Source organism: Misgurnus anguillicaudatus, chromosome 1 (assembly GCF_027580225.2).
Source record: "Misgurnus anguillicaudatus chromosome 1, ASM2758022v2, whole genome shotgun sequence".
In the NCBI taxonomy this organism is placed as follows: Eukaryota; Metazoa; Chordata; class Actinopteri; order Cypriniformes; family Cobitidae; genus Misgurnus; species Misgurnus anguillicaudatus.
Genome location: NC_073337.2, coordinates 13533745 through 13555000, shown reverse-complemented (window position 1 = coordinate 13555000; position 21256 = coordinate 13533745). Strand labels below are relative to the sequence as shown.

Genomic DNA, 21256 nt, shown 5'->3' with positions numbered 1-21256 from the left:
TAATTGAAGATGTGTTCCCAGACAATCCCTGTGTAGATTACAGAGACAAATAACACTTGTGAAATAAAGAAATTACATATTATCTACATGCGCAACCTTATAAAAACCTTATTCCATTGTTCTGTATTATAGCATAGTATACCATATACTATAGTGATAGTAGTACACATTCAGTAATTGTAATACAGCACATTTTTCTTTTAACTTAAAGGTGACATAGAATGATTGAACGGGGTATTAATCCTTGTTCTGTGATGTGGCATGTAGACAAATTTTTTTTAGTTTGGGTCTGTAATGCCTTAGAAGCTTCCTAAAAACTTCTCTCAGATAGCTCTATTAGGGTGGGGATTTTAAACAAGTGGTTTTGCACCTATTTGGCTCCCCCTACTGGCTTAACTTGAAATCTCATTACTGATTGGCTGACTTTGCTGCCACTCAAAAAATGTAGCCAATTATTTTAAAGTGGAGGGGCAGTGAGATGCCTGTGATGTCATAAGCATCAGTTTTTCAGATTGGGCCATTTTCTGGCTGACATTTCTAAAAGAGGAATTTCTGTGAGACTGAGATGTTTAGCATGTCTAGCACTTTTTGTGTGTTTTTGAATGTGGGTAGACTACCATTATTCAACAAAGACAAGGTAAAAATGGTTTTTCATTCTCTGTCCCCTTTAAAATTTTCCTAATTGACTTTTATTTCCCATATTGTAGCACAACTGAATTTTTTTCCCAAGGACTGCACATATGTTTTGCTGATTCTCATGAATTATCTTATAGGGCTTTGTAAAATCTCTTAAAGGGTCAGTTTCCTGGACAGGGATTAACCTAGTCTCAGACTAAAATGCATGTTTGAGCTGCCTTTAATCAAAAACATTGTACTGAAATACAGTGGCAAGAAAAAGTATGTGAACCCCTCAGAATAAACTGTTAAACTAATAAAATGATTTTTGATTCTTATTTAGGTCATAACAATAGACAAACACAATGTGCATTAGCTGACAACACACAAATAATTCAGTTTCTTGTGTCTTTTTGAAAACACCCATTAAATATTACAATGCTAGAAGAAAATCATTCCAAATAGTTATCATTTCTGAAAACTTTAATAGAAACGAAAACATAAATAAACTAAAAATAAAACTAAAAAGTTAAAGTGTGATGACTTATTAATATCAAACAGTTTCTTTGCTGTCATACTACTGAACAGACTACACAACTGATCTTTAAACCCCCTTCCCAGTGCTTTAAAGACACACCCAAAAGAAACTATTATGCCCTATATGCACCTGTAAAGACAATGAGCCCATGTGACAACACCCAATAGAAATGTGGCAGCATGCCGTGACCTTTATACAACTTTAAATACTCTTGTTCTGAGAACGGTGCAACATATCCACACTATTCTTACCTTTGTACAGTGTGTGTGTTTTGAAGGTCACGTTCTTTCTGATCCCATTTTTTAAACTTTAGTTAGTGTGTAATGTTGCTATAATATCATAAATAATAGCTGTAGAATGATAAAGCTCAGAGTTCACTGCCAGGTGATACATTTTCTTTAACAGAATTCCCCTTTAAAAGCCTACAGCGAACGGCCGGTTTGGACTACAGCCCTCTACTTTCTGATTTAATGACATCACTAGAACAGTTTTTTCCTCCACCCACAGGAATACGTCAGTCGCTAGCTAAGCTAACGGCAAGTTAAACTGCTATCGAATCACAACACACTAAACAAACTACACAATCAGAACTCATACGTATTTCTGAAGGAGGGACTTCATAGAACAAGGAAGACATCAGACCGTTTTTATGACAGTGAAAACAGCGCTATACAGATAAGGAAATTGTGTGAAAAATACCGAATTTTTTTACATGTGAAACATGAACACATGTTATATTGCGCACTGAAAACACAATCAAAGCTTGGACCATTAAATAACACTTAATTTTGAAAACCTGGAATGATATACACTAGGCAATAACTAGTGTATTTGTATATTCATTTGTGTATTTTATTGTTTATTTCAATGCTGTTTTGTTTCCACCCGTATGTGGTCCTGTATAGCCCATCGGTTTGAACTGTGTGTGGCTTTGAATACATGGTTACATGGTTATTATATAGTCATACCGTAAGACATAGCTATTTTAACCATCAGCCCCTTTATTTAGAAGTGAATGTATAAGAGATTTTATAGAAGTGTGTACCTGAGATCCATATTCACACCAGCGATGGTTATCTTTGTAGTACCAGCCTACTTCTTGCTTTTGGTTGTGGGACAGAAACATATTTCGCCGTATACTGAGGTTAGCACGAGGCCCACTGACTGTCATAGCATCAAAGTCAATATAGAGTGATCTGTTGAATAAACAGGACAAAAACTTAATATTTAATAATATAGTACTACTTTACCTTTTAAAGTTATTATTTAAATGTCCACGTTTAAAATCTTAACATGATAAAGTCTACAACGAAACACGATGGGTTTGTTGACGGCTAAACTCACCCCATACTGGTGTTGATGGTAATACCAGTAGCTCCTGGCTGACAGTAATGGGATTCAATAAATATATCATTACAGATAGTAGACCACTTCTGTCCATCAAACAACTGCCATTCAAAGGGATTACCTGAATGCGTGAATGAATGAATGAAAGAATGAATGTGTCCCATGAGAACACATACTGATAAAATGTATAGCTTGAATGAATGTAATTCGCTTTGGATTAAAGTGCAAATGTAAATGAATAAATGCGCAAACATGAATGAATGAATGAAACATTAGTGGCTGTATGAATTAATCAATCAGTTTTTAAAGCTACTAAACTATTTTGTCGGATATCCCATTGCATACTAGATTAACTTAAACTGTGGGTTTGATTTCCCGGGAATAGACATACTGATTAAAATATATACAGAGTAACAGTGTCTGTGCATCAATGTAAACATAAAAATGATTCATTATAAATGAAAGTAACTTACTGGTAGCCATATTGTTAGATGGTGGTGTTGTCTTTCTGCAGTGCTCCTTGAACTGTTATTGCCTAAAGGTTTTAAATGAAAGAATATATACAGTAACATGTAAAATGCATAACTTTTAACATGTTATAAGAGTAGAATATGGCGGTATGTGTAATCTTTGAGCCACACGTATGTCTTTACATTAATACAATATCAAAACAAGTGGGATGTAATTTAAGTATAATGCATAAAGGTAAAGTAGTGCCATTCAAGATGGCTTGCAGAACACGGATGTTACTTGCCGTTTTAAGCAAAGACGTGAAAGTCGAACATGCAGTTTTCCTTAATTATTTGTAAATAAAATATCATATACATTAGTAATTAGGCATATTTATATACAATTTATTCTTATTAAATTGCACCCGGATAATAATACCCAGATGAGACAGTTGTTACAGTAGCTTTGTCCAAATATCCACACTAGCAGTGCCCCCATGCAACAGGAAGTAAGTGTCCAAGATTTTTCCATGTCAAAGTGCAGTGCCCTTAAAGGTACAATAAATTTGTAAGATATTTGCAGTAAAATATCCAAAAACCACTAGGCCAGTGTTATTATATTTTGTCCAGCCGATTGACAATATCTATAATGCCACGCCCACGTACACACCAAACGCGTAGCATCACGTTGCTCGCTCTAGATTACTCTAGATTACTATTTTCAACTTGCGCGAAGGGCCGTTGGAGGCGAATAGCGCGTGTTTTCGCGGCAATGGCGCCACCCATTTCGCAAATGGTGCGGCACGGAATGCACGTTTCGAGCTAAATGAGCGTCGAGCAAAATGTTCAAGCATCCAACTACGCGTGTCGCCTCTACCGCGTCTGGTGTGAACGCACAGTAAGTTAATACATTTCTATTACATATTTTGGCAGAAAATGAAGAGTTTTTTTTACAGGTGCAACGAATTCTGCTAGTAATAATCTTCAAGTTCAGCCAGTTCAGTGTTTAGGTGTTATTTAAAGGGGAAAAACGTACAATCGTTTTGTTTAAATAAGTAAATATAAACAAAAAATGTAAACATGTATACCGGTTTGTAACAACCTGAGGGTGAATAAATGATGATTACAGAATTTTCATTTTGGATGAAATAACCTTTAATAGTCAAGTGGTCAAGTTGAAAGGCCTGAAATTGTTATTTATTTATTTATTCATTTGTTTATGTGTTCATTTAATTTAAATAAAACCTTAAAATGTATATTTTAAGTAGCCAAAAATAAAAAATACATTTTGGTGCAAATTGCTACCATTTCCTGCTGGATTGATATTTTAACACTTGCTAAGTGTGTCCCATCAAGTGAATAATTTTTACATGCACGCTTGGGATCTTCACGCCCACTAGAACACTTGGGCTAAATACAGGAAATACGTCATGTAAGTATTCAAGTGGTTAAGTGCAAAGACCGTAAGTGTGGTTAATTGGACGCAGCCATTATCTGGGAATATCAATAGAATGTGGCCACTGACCTGATTAAAATAAAGCTTTCCAAAGCATAGTGCAAACACTTAAGTGCAAAGCATTTAACAAAAAAGAGGTGTGTAATGTGATGAACCACACGTATGTCGACTCAAACCCCTGCAGCCAGGTTAAAAAATAGGGCGTATGCAGCTGTTGTGTCGAAGTCTGTTCCCCCTATGTTCCCCCTATTTTTCCCTTCAGTGTAGTGTTTTTATGGCGTTTTTATCACGTTATAGGTTTTATTATTTATATATTTAAAGTTTTAATGGCTACTGAGATGTATATGTGTGCATTTCTGTAATGTATCTGTATTGTTCTTAATGGTAAGTTAATAATTTTTTACAGTATGAATCATATTATATGTATAATATTTATTTAATTATGTATGCAAACATTACATTTTTAAAACAACCAGTAAAGGAAAAAAAAGAAAAAGACAGGTTATATTTTAAAAGAAATACCCTAATAGAAAACTGTCAAATGTATGAAATATTTAATAAATTGTATTATAAAATACATGATATTATGCCTTTTTATTATAACCAATTCAAATCTTTAATCTTTCTAAATGTAACGTGATGAAAACGTTATAAAAGCACTACACTAAAGGGAAACATAGGGGGAACTGAGTTCGACACAACACCGCCACCTGATTTAATATTTATAGCTATTTAATGCAATAAGGATTTTTGTATGGTGCTTCTGGATCATGTTTTTTTAAATCTTTTTTATTATATTTTAAATAAAATAAAATAATGTAAGCAAGCAAGTAGAATATACTGACCTACAGCAGAAACTCCATCATTATTCTGTAAGTGTGCGACTCTTCCTCATCTTCATCCTCACACTTCTGCCATTACTGTGTATTAATGTTTCAGACAATAACAATGCTATATGTTTATAAGGTAAACGTCACTTTTAAGTTAGTTTTTTTACTCACATGGGTTCCTGGACAGTTCAGAACATCGATGGCACAAAACAAACGAACAATAAAGTTTATGTATTAAATAGACGTATTGACAAACATTTCCTCAGAACGACGAACTGAAAGCTAAGGAACGCTGACAGCGTCGCCACCGCCACACCGGCTCGGTTTCACTTTCCTTTCAGCCTCGTGACTCTGGATTTCCTAAACAAACCAAACCGGTTGGCTGCTTTCCAGATGATACCACTGGATGTTATATGGGTAACATTTTGACCATATTTCTAATAAAATTGAGATGTTGATGTATTTCTGTAGCTTATTTGGTAGGATATTGGGTTAACAGCGCAAAGGTTGTGGGTTTGACTCCCAGGAAACCCACTTCCTGATGTATAAGTTACCTTGAATACGTTGTTTTGAATAATGACAAATGCATACGTTTACAAAACAATGTTTAATGGTGTTTGTAAAAAAAATTACAGCATTTGGTGACTTAGAAAACTCAAATGATAACTGCAATATAATCCTTACCCCATATAGCATACACAATTTACAACAAAGATTTTACATAATGTTTAAAACCCCATATTCAGTATTTTGGGTATTGCCTCATGCCCAAAGGAAAGTGTCATTGCACACAGAGTCCCTATTTCATAGCTCAGGTAATTTAGTGTCAACTTGAGCTTTGTCTTTAATGCTTTTTAAAATGTTTTAGTAAATCATAATCAGATACAAATCACATTTTAAGAAAAACTCATTTATGATTTTGTGTTTTCCCTAATGTACGTTGTATTTTATACATTAAAAACAATTGTGGGCAGCTTCATGTTACAAAACCACATACAGTATACTGTATATATAGTAAATACAGCTGTGTGGGCAGCTGTCTCAGGCAGTTTTTGATAAGAAATGGCATAAAAGGAAGCCAAATGTTCAGTAGGCACTTTGCTTTGTATAATTCTTCAAGCCATACAGAAAGCATTACATTTCTAAAGACACTTCATATTCGTTAATATTATCATAAAGAAGACATAATCATATGGTTATTGAACTATTATTTGTAAACATAATTCGTAAACATAACTTTTACATTTTATCACCACAGGCAGTAATTCCAAATAAAACATCCTGAATCATATTCATATAATGTTCATATTCACTTAAAGGAATAGTTCACCCAAAAATATAAATTCTGTCATCATTTACTTTCATGTTGTTACAAACTTGTATAAATTCCTGATATTTTATGTTCGTAACCAAACCGATCAGAGGCCCTTTGACTTCCATAGTATTCTTTTTTCCTAGAAGTCATTGAAGCTTCTGATCACCTCCAGCCTTAATTCTGCAAACTCTTGTTCTTGAGCTTTTGCACATGGCCATTAAGTGCGGCGGATCTTGCGTCTTGCATTTGTTCTATGGTTAAACTGATTCATCCCTAAATTGAAAGTCAAAAGGTTAGTATACCCAAAAGTCATTCCCTTGTTTTTAAAATGACATAAAATGAGACACACTGCACAGTTGTCTCTGACATACTTGAAAAATCCAGTGTGTAAGGGTCACCATTAACAGTGAATGTCATTGTCTTCTGTTTACTTTGGTAACAGCTCTCGATGTCATCACTTGAGACTGAACATCCATTCTATTTATATATGGAGAACAAGACAAAAACAGGTTTTCACTTCACTCCATTTTAAATTACTACATTAACATACTATTAACACAAAATATGCATTATGGACTTTAAACAAATGATTCATCATGTACACTAAAGAAAGATTCTTACCATTTTTTTGAAGGTGTGCCATTTACCACCTCTTCCTTCAAACTGCCACACTGAAGCCATCAAGTCCCGGAAACTGAAGGGCAACGTGCTTCTGTTTGGTGACACATATAATAACTTATAAGTGTACTACTTGAATAGTTTCAAATGTATAACTAATTATAATGCCAGCATAAAAAGTTTTATGTAGTATCAGTAATGACTGTAAACTCTAATGTTGTATTTTTAAACCTAAACAGCCAAGTTTTGCAAACAGAAGTAATATGTTTATATTTAGGGCCTGAGCACCGAGGAGCAGGCCAGAATGGCCTGCACCGTGGGTGCAAAGCCCTATTGTTTTGCTCAGTTTCTTCTGCTTTTTCTTCTCCGAAATGAATCGCATTTTTGAGGGCCTAAAAATGCTCGAAAACTCATGAAACTTTGCACACGCGTCAGAAGTGAGAAAAATGTACATGTGGTATAGGCGTCAGAAGTGGGCGTGTAGAAATGGCTCAATATCGCCACCTGCAAAATTTCAAAAGAACAACCCTCCCGCTACGAAAAATGTACAGATATGAAATTTGGTAGGGTCAACTATCACCTCAAGACCTACAAAAAAAGTCCCTTGGAACCAGGCTCTAAAACCCACAGGAAGTCGGCCATTTTTAATTTTCGCTGTGATTTCTGTGCAAATTTTGGCATTTCCAGGCTTCCAACGAACTCAATCCGATCATCATCATATTTGGTCAGTATCTAAAGGCCTTTGCTATGTTAAATTGCGGAGCTTTTGACTTTTCGTTGGAGGGTGTGTCTGTGGCGGCCTGACAAATTTCTGCGTTTTCGCCATGAAACAGGATGTTGTTCTAACTCAGGCATACAATGTCCAGTCTGCCCCACGCTTCACATGTTTGATAAGGGTCTTGGCCTTAACACATTTCCTGTCACGATCGGTCTTAAACCGGATTGTGGAAAATAAAGAAGAACCCAAATGCAAAAGATGTATGAAAATATAACTATGATTTATTTACAAACAGAAACACCCACGAGGGGGTAAAACAGAAAGTAACAAAAACACTGGGATGAAACACAAATGAAACAGAACACGAGAATAACTCGGACTGGTAACTTGAGACATCAATACATGAACTACAACAACGCACGCACACCACACAGAGAACATGAGGGCATTAAATAGACAGCACATCAATGGGGAACAGGTGAACATAATTAATCACTTAAGACACGAATACATAAGGGAGTAAGGTAAAAGTGACAAGACACTGGGAATACGTGTTACACATACATGATGTGAAAACACACGTATTCCCACATAAACACAATGCTGCCATAATCTTGCCAACATCCGACCTGGACTATAACCAAAGTCAGGCAAGACCATGACAGCACACAAAACACTGGGAACACGTGTTACACAGACATGATGTGAAACACACGTGTTCCCACGTACACACAATGCTGCCATGGTCTTGCCCTCTAACATAGACCTGAACCTATACTAAGGTCTGGCAAGATCACGACAGCAACAAGACACCGGGAACATGTGGAAGCCACACACAGAATGTGATTCCACATGTCCCCACACAGAACATGATACTGCCACGGTCCTGCCAGATGCACTCAGACCTACATCTAGCACAGAAGTCTGACAAGACCGTGACAGTACCCCCCTCTTAAAAGACGGATACAAGACGTCACAAACAAAAACAAACAAAAACATTAAACACGAGGAACGAAAGACTGCACAACAGAAGACAACCACGACAACATTACAACAAACAACAAGGGTAAACAAACATATGTGACAAACGGATTGGGGTGATTTAACAAAAACAATATATGATGAAGGGGTGGAGGGGCAAAAACAGGGGAAACAAAATGTCCATGGGGAACATGAGTTTTAGGGTCCCGCGGCTGAAAAGCCGACTGGTGACGTGTCCCCGGCTGCGCCGGTGGGTGACGTGTCTCCGGCTGCGCCGGCGGGTGACGTGTCTCCGGCTGCGCCGGCGGGTGACGTGTCTCCGGCTGCGCCGGCGGGTGACGTGTCTCCGGCTGCGCCGGCGGGTGACGGGTCTCCGGCTGCGCCGGCTGGTGACGGGTCTCCGGCTGCGCCGGCTGGTGACGGGTCTCCGGCTGCGCCGGCTGGTGACGGGTCTCCGGCTGCACCGGCGGATCACGTGTCTCCCGCTGCCCCGGCCGATGCCGTGTCTCCGGCTGCCCCGGCGGATGACGTGTCTCCGGCTGCCCCGGCGGATGACGTGTCTCCGGCTGCACCGGCGGATGACGTGTCTCCGGCTGCACCGGCGGATGACGTGTCTCCGGCTGCACCGGCGGATGACGTGTCACCGGCTGCACCGGCGGATGACGTGTCACCGGCTGCACCGGCGGATGACGTGTCACCGGCTGCACCGGCGGATGACGTGTCTCCGGCTGCACCGGCGGATGATGACGGGTCTCTAGCGGTGCCGGTGGGTAGCGAGTCTCCAGCTGCGCCAGTTCCGAGACCCTCTTCGTCCTTCTCCTCCTCCCTCTCGACGCAGGGAGAGCAGGCCCGAGACTGGCCCCGGGAATAGACTCCAGCACCGGGGAGACGGGATTCGACCTCCCCATTCGGATGGCCCCGGTCATAATCCCCCTTACGCTGGACTGAGACTGGCGGGATTCAGCCGATCCGGTCGGTCGCCGCCTGGCATTACCTTCGGGCCCACATACGAGTGGGTCATAGAACTCGTAACCCGACTCGTATGCAGGGCGGGATCTCCTTCCCCGAACCGCCAGGCGGCTGCCAGCAAACATCCCTGCTGGGTTCAGTATGGTGCGTGCGTTCTGTCACGATCGGTCTTAAACCGGATTGTGGAAAATAAAGAAGAACCCAAATGCAAAAGATGTATGAAAATATAACTATGATTTATTTACAAACAGAAACACCCACGAGGGGGTAAAACCGAAAGTAACAAAAACACCGGGATGAAACACAAATGAAACAGAACACGAGAATAACTCGGACTGGTAACTGGAGACATCAATACATGAACTACAACAACGCACGCACACCACACAGAGAACACGAGGGCATTAAATAGACAGCACATCAATGGGGAACAGGTGAACATAATTAATCACTTAAGACACGAATACATAAGGGAGTAAGGTAAAAGTGACAAGACACTGGGAATACGTGTTACACATACATGATGTGAAAACACACGTATTCCCACATAAACACAATGCTGCCATAATCTTGCCAACATCCGACCTGGACTATAACCAAAGTCAGGCAAGACCATGACAGCACACAAAACACTGGGAACACGTGTTACACAGACATGATGTGAAACACACGTGTTCCCACGTACACACAATGCTGCCATGGTCTTGCCCTCTAACATAGACCTGAACCTATACTAAGGTCTGGCAAGATCACGACAGCAACAAGACACCGGGAACATGTGGAAGCCACACACAGAATGTGATTCCACATGTCCCCACACAGAACATGATACTGCCACGGTCCTGCCAGATGCACTCAGACCTACATCTAGCACAGAAGTCTGACAAGACCGTGACATTTCCATGTTAAAATTCAGCTTCAGTCATAGCACCACCTAGATGCAGCATGAAATGCAATGTTTTACGCTGTGATTTACTGCTCTTAGACATTGATCTTAAGCCCTTTGCGATGATAAATTGCGAAGATCTTGACTTTTCGTTGAAGGGCGTGTCCGTGGCGGCCTAGAAAAGTGTGATGTTTCGCAAGAAAACATGAAGTTGTTGTAATTCAGGCATACAATGTCAGATCTGTCCCAGACTTCACACGTTTAATAAGGGTCCTGGCCTGAACACATCAACATTGCATAATTCAGTAACAGTCATAGCGCCACCTAGAGGCAGCAGGAAATACCACGTTTTACACTGTGACTTACTGCTCTTAGAGATTTAACCATATCAACATCATATTTCATCAGTCTAATCTCAAGATCTTGTGTGATGATAAATAGCGACGACCTTGACTTTTCGTTAAAGGGCGTGTCCGTGGTGGCCTCGCAAAATATCGACAAATGAATCGCAATTTTGACAGCCTAAACAAGCTCAAAAAGTCATAAAACGTTGCATACGTGTCAAAGGTGGCAAAAATGTTCATGTGATATAGGCTTCAGAACTTGGGGTGTTAAAATGGCTCTATAGCGCCACCTACAAAAATTCAATAGAGCAGCCCCCCCGCTACGTTAATCGTACAGATACGAAATGCAGTAGGATCATGTATCACCCCAAGACCTACAAAAAAGTCTCTTGGAGCAAAGCTCTAAACCCCACAGGAAGTCAGCCATTTTGATAATGCTAAATTGCGGAGATCTTGACATTTCGATGGAGGGTGTGTCAGTGGCGGCTTGCCAAATTTCTGTGTTTCTCAATGAAACAGGAAGTTGTTCTAACTCAGGTTTAAAATGTCCAATCTGACCCAAGCTTTACAAGTTTGATAAGTGTCCTGGGCTGAACACATCAACATGGCAATATTCAGTAAAAGTTATAGCGCCACCTGCTGGAAGCAGGAAATGACATGTTTTACACTGTGATTTACAGCTCATAGAAATTTATTCAGATCATCATCATATTTGGTCAGTCTGAACTTAAGGACTTCACAATGATAAATTGTGAAGATCTTGACATTTGGTTAAAGGGGCGTGTCCGTGGTGGCCTGGCAAAGTTTGATGTTTCGCCATGAGAAAGCTGTTGTAACTCAGGCATGCAATGTCCGACCTGTCACAGACATCATACGTTTGACAAGGGTCCTGGCCTCAACACATCAATGTTACAACAATCAATTACAATCATAGCGCCACCTGCTGCACAAAGGAGGTGTGGCACTTCAAAGTTCCTTTGAATATCCACCTATATTTACCCACTGAAATTTCAATCCCCCTGGTTCATTGCTTTACTAAGGCCATAGAGTGGCGGTGTACATGCGTGCAAGGGCCCTTCCATCGCTGCTTGCAGCTTTAATTTTAATCTATATTTACATTTCAAATCCACATATCTACATTTATAAATTGGAGATACAATTCATTTAAAGTCACTAGGTAGATATATTTAAAATGCAACACTAAGATGGGTCTACTTACTTAACTTATTAATATTTTGATAAATGGTAGTAAGCACACAGCTGATTGTAACCATTGACTTCCATAGTAGGAAAAACAAATACGATGGAATTAATTGCGGACCGTCTACTGTGTGCTTACCATCATTTATCAAAATATCTTCTTCATTATTTATCACAATACTTCCATAATATGTGTTTTTCTACTATGGAAGTCAATGGTTACAAACAGATGTGTACTGCACCATTTATCAAAATATCTTTTGTGTTCATTAAAATAAAAAAACTCATACAGGTTTAGAACAACATGAGGATGATTACATTTTTAGGGGTAAACTATCCCTTTAACTTAAGCTTCACAGTATAAAGTATATAAATGGTGTAACGCTCTTAAAACTCACGCTACAGCTTTAGACGGATCATATTTAGGGCGTCGTCTAACCCGTCTTTTCTGGCCTGTAGATAAACTTTTCTGATACATTCCTGGAAACAGAAACATATGCACATATTCATACCGATTCTGGTTTTAAAATATATAAAGTAATGATGCTAATAATTAAACTTTTCAGGGATGTTTGTGGGTTCATTTTAAACAAACCTTTGAAGCTAATCTCGAATGTGTTGGAATCAACAGCAAACTGAAAAGAACCCTTCTTGTGTTTTTGGTATTCCTTTTCCAGTCTTGAACTCTGAATCCCATTGCTTTTGCCCTTTGAACGCTGAAAAACCAGCAAACATGCACATAATCATACAGCATTCCACACATCATGATGTTCATTATTAAAGTAGTTTTTCTGTTATTATATCATTGCTATCTGGATACTTGATTCTAATTGGTCTGTCATAACATTCTGTTAATCCTCGATAAGAACAACTGAAACTGATAACAAACCCCTCAACTGGGTTGTGAAAGTCATCTTGAGCAGCATTACTAATTTGTTAAATATTACATCACTTTCTTTTTTCTCATGCAAACACTAACAAAATATCTACCTGGCAGCAAATTACTTTAAATCATTATTTTGTGTCCAGTTATTTACTTGTGGCAAATAGGTGTCCATTAAGTTGGTTAATGTACATACAGCTGCATGTTATTGCAGATTAATACCCAACACAATGCTTGATTCTGATTGGTCAGGTGACAACATTCCGAGGCTTGTTATTCCCAAATAACAACAAATCCTTATCCGTGTATTTAGGGATGGGCAATATTTTTGATACATTTAAAATCTAAATATATTGGTCATTTAATAATTGTGAAAATTATAAAATGGTTGTTTTCAACTCCTATAGGTGTCCAATGAAATAAATACTTGATTGCTGAGTATTTTACCCCTAGTTAAAGTAGCTTAAAAACTTATTTATTTGGTATTTTATTTTAAAATGCATTTTGATGTATCTTTGCCCAACCCTGCGTGTACTCCAAGCCATCTTGACCAGTACAGTTTAAAGAGCACTTACTGTCCGATTTACGTTTTTTAAATTTCCTTTGGTGTGTAAGTGTGTATTAGGATGCTTACCATATACAAAAGGTACAAACCCCAAGTAAACAATGACGCAATTTATCGTCTCCAACCTAAATCTTGGACTACAACAAACACACGGATTGTCGGCAACAGTTCGTCTTAGCCTCAGACGTCACGACCACAGAATGTTGGCTAAACGTCTTATTTTTATCGTACACTTTCCTGGAATTATTAGATTATATATAGAATATCTGGCAAACGCGAGCATCTCTTTTATCATAAACCCTTTAGACGCGTCTGCAGCAGGCACTTATTTTGGCATGACACGTGATGCACACACAATCTCTCAAAGCGCAGAACTTATATTTCGAAATTACGCACCACACACATGACAAACTACATACATGTTGTGACGAACTTCACATCGTGCGCTTCAAAAAAAGAAGTCATCAGCCGCCACTGAGGTGCACGTCAGGCTACACAGAGGCTATGGATAACCTACGGCATAGACCTTACGCATGACTATTAATTGGATTTAAGGCCATAGATTGAAATGAAAGTGACATCTATGACTAAAACATACTTTGATTCCCCTAATCACATAATTAAATTATAAGGCTAAAATTCACATAGGCCCATATTTAAAAATTATTCAACCAAATGCATGATCATCTTGTTTGAACATTGAGCTTGTTTAAAGGGGGTCGCACACAGGACGCGCAGCTCAGCGGCATTCTAAAAAACTCTAACACATTGTTTTCTATGAGTATATGCACACCAGCGCCGTCAGGTGGCGCCTGTCCGCGCCGCCCAGCTACGACTCAGGAAGTTGCTCAAATCCCTGTCGCGCCACAGAGCGCCACCCACATAGTTTAACATTAAATAACATCATATTTGTCCCAAATCATTAACGATTAACATTGGCTATTAACGTATATTTTGCATTTTGAAGAAGATGCTATCTGACGAAGCTCGCGCTATTTAATGTGCACTTCCGATTTACGATACCTTCAAGTTGTCCTAGACTGCGCGTCCGGTGTGCGACCCCCTTAAGCATGTCTTGGTGTAAAATTAAACTCACTAATTTACTTAGGAAACACCTACCTTCACTCCAAACTGGTGCCACTTGTTTTTACCTCGGTAATACCATAGCCACTCGGTTTGCTTTGAACCTTTACGCCGGACTTTAATGTTAGTCTTGGTAAGAACTCTCATCTTGTTGAAGTCGATCGAAATAACTCTATAATGGGAATGAAATACAGAATAAAACAAAAAGAGGAAATATGTCAACTAATTATTTTAAACTATTAAACACTCGCTGGCGAATATTTGTTACAATAAATCCTGTTAAAGTGCACACAGTTGTTTTAAAGTCAAACTACTCTGAATTTTGAGCATTTCTCCTTTTTAGAGTTGCAATGGCTTTTATCTGGAACTCTTAAAAGAACAGTATGTAAGATTGTGGCTGATATTGCAATCACAAAACTTGTGGCTAAAACTGGTACTGCATTCACACAACTGGTGGCTAATTCACAGCATGACAACATAAACATCAGTTGAGGGCTGCAACTCCACTTTTTAAATGACAATATTCTGTCCAGATCACTGTTGTGAGTTATATAAGTATTTGAAATGAAAATGATTTCTTAATGTCTAGTGACATATCAGGGCCATTTTATGATTAATTGATATAGATTTCTTACATACTGTTCCTTTAAGTGAGGCTTTTTATTGCACATAAAATCTGTTACAGTCAAATGGAAACCAAACATACCCAGCAGGGGTGTTATAGATGTTGATTCCTTTGGCTTCAGGGCGTGAATACTGGGCTTCTAGTACAAAATCATTGGAAACGTCCTGCCAGCCATCTCCCAAATTCAACTGCCATCTGTACGGTCTGTCATCGTCTTCTTCATCATCTATATATAATCAGATTCAAAAGACTGAATAATGCAACAATGCACATGTTTTAATTAAACAATTACATGTATATTAATACTTGCATACCTGCAGACACAGGACTGCTATTTCTTCTCTGCCGCCTACCATGGCTTTCACGGTCTGGATGTTCATTTGGTTGTGGTGATGCATTTGAAGCAGAACTGTGTTTGAGACGGCATCCAATGCCAAGGGGGCACGAGCCCTCCACGTGGTTTTTGCATATGTGCTCATACTGACACCTGTTTCCATTTCGGCAGTGGCCATCATTGTAATACCTACAAATCTTACGCTTGAACGCAGCACGTGTCGTAGCAACTGCTTTATCGCTGGAGTCAGAGTCACAGTCAGAGTCGATAAAGGAGCCTGAATCTTTGGTTGAAGTATCTGAGGTACAAGAGTCTGAGCCACTATCACTGAATTCTGAGCCATCAGTGTCTATGAAAGGAAAATCAATTTTAATCAATGTGTCAAAATCAAAATTTGCTTTTAATATAAATATGTTATTAAGAATATCAATGCAAAAGGTCATGCATTTGATCCAAGGGAACACACATGCTGATAATAAATGATATATATTAACTAGTGTGGTTTAAAACATTGACAAAATTAAATAAAAGCATACAGTCCTCTCACTGTGCAGCAAGAATAGATGAACAACTTTATGACATCATTCTGAATTTCTTGACTTTCTCATCAGTGTCCTCCATAAACATACAGTAGCTACAACTGTAAGTAAAAATTGTTCCTGCGTCTTATTCCATACTACTTTTGTAAGTACTTTAGGGTTTCATGTACTGTAAAGTAGATGAATAAATCTGTAATAAATCCAAAACTTCATAAAGTCCTTGGTTTTACAGCATGATTTGGCTCCTTTTACACTGTTGCAGGGCTCCAGACTGCCACCAAAAATTAAGAGTGTGCCACTGAATTTTACATCCAGTCACACATGTGCAACCAGTAAATTTTACCTTTTTTTTGGTGATGTGACACTGAATTTGAAAACAGCACATTATTGTTTCTGCATCTGTCATTTCAGTATTTATTAGTGGAAATTAGTAGAAATTTGAATATTGCTTAGCATGTTGATTTACGGTGTGTGCCCCTAAATTTTCTGGTTGCGCCCCTAAAATTTTCAGTTGGGAGCCACTGTGCTCCTAGTGAAAAAAGTTAGTCTAGAGCCCTGTGTTGCCACAACAGGTTGTTTTTTCACTGTTTTTTTTCATGTTAAGGCATGATGATTTTATTTATTTATCATTTTAAACATACACTCTGTTTATGATTACTTCTAGTGGTTCTCAACTGCTTAACAGTGACTAAAATATGTGTTTTAGATATAGCAGTGGCATGTTTTGAGTTTTGGTGTTTAGGGTCATGGGGTAGTTTTGATTGATCATTGGACTGGTTTTATTACGAAGACCTGGCAACCCTGCATATGTGTGTGTATGAGTGCTTGGGCGTGCTCTGACTGTGTAAAGATCAATAGAATGTGAAACATGTATGTTGGTTCTTTAATATTTGAATATTTAATTAGTTCAAATAAATTTAACTAACTTTACAAACAGTATTGTATTGGATAGCATGTATAGGCTATGTGTTGTCTCGCATTGTCGTACTTCCTTCGCCCTCTCCAGTTAGCGTTCTTTTAATCTGCAGTATACCCTAGTATATAACATCAAGTATTGTGTATTATATGAGGAAGTAGTATGGTTATTAAGTATTTTTTTCCTAAGGTTAAAAGCCGATTCCCAAGCATTTCCAAAATAATTAATTGTTTTAATTTTGCTGAAAATGTATCGTACACTTCTTCGTTTAAAACAGATATGTTATTGAACACTCTGAAACTATGTTTTCTGTAAAAAAAATAACCCTTTTAATGTCTTAATGCGCAAAGCATTTCAAAACCTACTTTATAAAGTAAAAGTTAACTGGCCTAACAACTAGTTTTAGTACGTATTTAAAAAAGGACAAACAGACAATGAAAGAATTAGCTTGGAGTGACGCTATGGTGGTTAATGGAGACAGACACGTATAACTTTATCGTCTAGTCAGATAAGGTAAGATACACGTTTATATTACGTTTACTGTGTTAGATATGAGAAAAGATATTAAACTCACCGGAATCGTCTTGATGATTCGAAGCCATGTTTATAAATGAAAGTGGGATGTGCTTTTAGTTTCAATTTCTCAAAAATACAACTTACTTTAAACACGCTAATGCACACGTAGCATTTTATATGCCGTTTCGATCATCTCGGTCAATTGAAAGGAGTAATTTTCAGAGAATGACTTTGAACTGACTAAAATGTCCCATAGCTACTACAAAGCATAAATGTAACTTAATTTTACAAATATAGATATTGTGAAGATCTGGCGCCATCTGATGGGATGAAATTGTAACTTCTATCTAGAAATGAGCCAAAGCAGATTTGAGTGAGGTGATGGTTATTTATGAAGAAAGTTGAGAGTAGGAATATTGTAGGCATACACTAAATATTAACGTGGTATGTAAGATCCTTTATAGTTTCTGCTTTCATTTAATCTTACAATAAAACATTTTGATTAAAGGTTTTGAAAGTTAAATGTATGATTTACTGAAATTATAGTATGCATTCAACACTTTAATCTCTTGAGCAAGTACATACATTGTTTTGCTAAAGTTGTGTTATCTAATAAGATACCAAGTTAGGGTTATTAATTACTTTTAATGCAACAAACACAAAATTTGTTGTAATCAAAGTAGTAAAATTTAATTTTAAATAAACATTCTTGAAATGCTTCTGTTTTCAATAGGGATATGGCTGCCGCAAAAATTCGCAAAAAAGGAAAAACAAAGAAATGCGAATTAGGTGCGTTTCCATCAAGTTCCATGACGGTGGTATTGGTAACCTAGTAACGAACAGTAAACAAAACAATGTAAGCGTGGAAAATGTAGACAGGACTGCATCAAGTTTATTAATTTGTAAAGGTCACAAGTTATTAATTTATTAGCAGTGCAGTTTGTAATTGCCAAACTGAATGCTGTGAACAGAAGAAGGAATGCAGCATTTTTGATGAAGGCACTAGCAGCAAGGGCATTGCGATATGGTAAAGACAACTCAAGTGGAAACAGCTAGACGGTCAGGTCAGTCCAGTAATATTCGCTACCTCAGAATTAATTCGGCAAATGCGTTTTCATCTCCCATTATTCGCATTTACTCTTTTTTTTTTTGCATAAATCAAAAACCACCTCAAGCGAGCCTAAAAACCTTATGCCAATTAAGGATTTTTGTTTTTTATTTCAAAATTTTGCGATATTGTAAAATCACCATGTTTTATGCGCATTTTGAATTATTGCATCAAAAACAATGGAAACGGCACATTTCGATCAAAAATCCCATAATTAGCAAAGTTTTTACGCTCGTTTGAGGTGGTTTTTGATTTATGTGAAAAAGAGTAAATGCGAATAATGGGAGATGGGCATTTGCCCAATTAATTCTTACGTAGTGAACATTAAACCCACGCGACTTATCGTCTAGCTGTTTCCGCTGGAGTTGTCTTCAGTTTGGCCATTACAAGCTGCACTGCTAATAAATTAATAACTTGCCCCATTGTGACGACATGCAGTCCTGCCTCCATTTTCCAAGCGTGCCTTGTTTTGTTTACTGTTGGTTACTAGGTTATACCACCGTCATTCGTTAAAACAATTTGAAGGAAACGCACATAGTTCGCATTTCAATGTTTTTCTTTTTTACTAATTTTGAAAAGATTCGCTTCACGTTTGGATGGAAACGCGTGTCACGTGACTGGTTAAAAGAAGAGGCGCATTTCACAAGTGTTTCGAAAGGTGGCGTACCTGCCAAATCTGCGTTTTACTGAGGGTATAGGAAAAAAATCTTACCTCAGGTGTCCATCACCATGATTTTATTTTGAAGTATCGCATCAAAAACGTACGGAGTTATGCCATTTCGAATAAAAATCCCTCAATTCACAAAAAAGTTTTTACGCTCGCTTGATGTGTTTTTTTGAGTTGTGCGAAAATGATGCATTTGCCGAATTAATTCTGACGTAGCGAACAGTAAACCCGCGTGACTGACCGTCTAGCTGTTTCCGTTGGAGTTGTCTTTACCATATATAGGGCTCGACGTCGTCGAAATGTCCTTGGTGCTGGTGGCTTCATCAAAAAATCTGCCGTTCTTCTTCTGTGCAGAGCATTCAGTTTGGCAATAACAATCTGCACTGCTAATAAATTAATAACGTGCCCCATCATGACTATATGCAGTCCTGTGTCTGTTTTCCAAGCTTACCTTGTTTTGTTTACGGTTACTAGGTTACCAATATTTCACCGTCATTCGCTCAAACAACTTGATGGAAACGCACCTATCGCGTTTTTCTTTTTTGCTAATTCTGAAAGGATTCGCTTCACGTTTGGATAGAACAGTTGCTTTTTTGCCCAGATCAAACGATCCAAATTAGTGGAATTAAGTAATTTTTCCTTATTTCCACTTCCAAAAAATATATTTGCATGTCAGCAATGTGGCATATTGTGACTTGATTTTATTAATCTCTTATTCGTGTTTGGCTTCATTGTGACAACATAGATTGTGATGAAATAATATCCCTCTGGAGAAATGTGAATCAAACTTTAACCATGTCTACATGACTACATTCTGACATCACTTACATACACAAAACTTAAATTTAATTTTAATATAAATTATAATAAATTCTGTAAAACTCCATAGTCTTTTAATGTAAGCTGTATATTGATATTTTATATACTTCATATTCTATGATCACAAATGTCTCACAATGTCAATCTTATAAAGCCAGTAGCTTTGATTTCACAGTAGCCATTGGACGCTGTCCGCTGTGGCTTTGTAAAAGTACTATATCGTATTGCACAGCATCAGCTGTTTTGTATTACTGAAGGCAATGTTCTTAAATCTGTTATTTACTTTCTGGCAGAGTACAGTGGCCTAAAACACTCAACCAAGCCACAGCTGCAGCTATATCAAAACAAAGTGAAAAAAAATGTATGTGCTGTGTGGATAGATGAATGTGCATGTGTATTTAGCTTTAAGTGGTCATGATGGTACATACATGTGTTCTAGGACATTTTGTTTGAATATACAGCTGCTGGTTAAATAATTAGAATATCATCAATAAGTTGATTTATTTAACTAATTCCATTGAAAAGGTGAAACTTGTATATTATATTCATTCATTACACACAGACTGATATATTTCAAATGTTTATTTCTTTTAATTTTGATGATTATAACTGAGAACTAAGGAAAATTCCAAATTCTGTATCTTAGAAAATTATGAAAAGGTTCAATATTAAAGACCCCTGGTGCCACACTCTAATCAGCTAATTAACTCAAAACACCTGCAAATGCCTTTAAATGGTCTACAGTCTAGTTCTGTAGGCTACACAATCATGGGGAAGACTGCTGACTCGACAGTTGTCCAAAAGACATTTGAAACATTGCACAAGGAGGGCAAGACACAAAAGGTCATTGCAAAATATGCTGGCTGTTCACAGAGCTATGTATCCAAGCACATTAATAGAGAGCCGAAGGTCCGGAAAAGAAGTGGTAGCAAAAA

At 37.9% G+C, this 21256-nt stretch overlaps 2 protein-coding genes across 5 annotated transcripts in view; both read right to left on the bottom strand.

Annotated features, from left to right (window-relative positions):
* LOC129432065 (uncharacterized) overlaps nucleotides 1-5582 on the bottom strand; it is a 9837-nt gene extending 4255 nt beyond the window's left edge. The window contains exons 1-6 of one of the 4 annotated variants that reach the window (XM_055190269.2): nucleotides 5407-5582; nucleotides 5251-5325; nucleotides 2974-3035; nucleotides 2498-2621; nucleotides 2199-2349; nucleotides 1-28 (exon numbers count right to left, since the gene is read on the bottom strand). The exon at nucleotides 1-28 is cut by the window's left edge and continues 93 nt beyond it. In XM_055190269.2, the coding sequence (XP_055046244.2) occupies nucleotides 1-28; nucleotides 2199-2349; nucleotides 2498-2621; nucleotides 2974-2983 (313 nt within the window). In that variant the 5' untranslated portion in view covers nucleotides 2984-3035; nucleotides 5251-5325; nucleotides 5407-5582. Of the gene's footprint in view, nucleotides 29-2198; nucleotides 2350-2497; nucleotides 2622-2973; nucleotides 3036-5250 lie in introns of all 4 variants that reach the window. The other 3 variants (XM_055190270.2, XM_073866766.1, XM_055190271.2) reach the window with 3 other exon arrangements.
* Nucleotides 5583-5825: 243 nt separating this feature from the next.
* LOC129432709 (uncharacterized) lies at nucleotides 5826-17992 on the bottom strand. The gene is made up of 9 exons (XM_055191283.2): nucleotides 17786-17992; nucleotides 15737-16105; nucleotides 15504-15648; nucleotides 14834-14969; nucleotides 12862-12982; nucleotides 12665-12746; nucleotides 7172-7262; nucleotides 6922-7027; nucleotides 5826-6823 (listed from the first exon to the last, which is right to left on the bottom strand). The coding sequence occupies exons 1-9, from the start codon at nucleotides 17811-17813 to the stop codon at nucleotides 6768-6770; spliced, it is 1134 nt and encodes a 377-aa protein (XP_055047258.2). The 5' UTR covers nucleotides 17814-17992; the 3' UTR covers nucleotides 5826-6767.
* Nucleotides 17993-21256: the final 3264 nt, after the last annotated feature.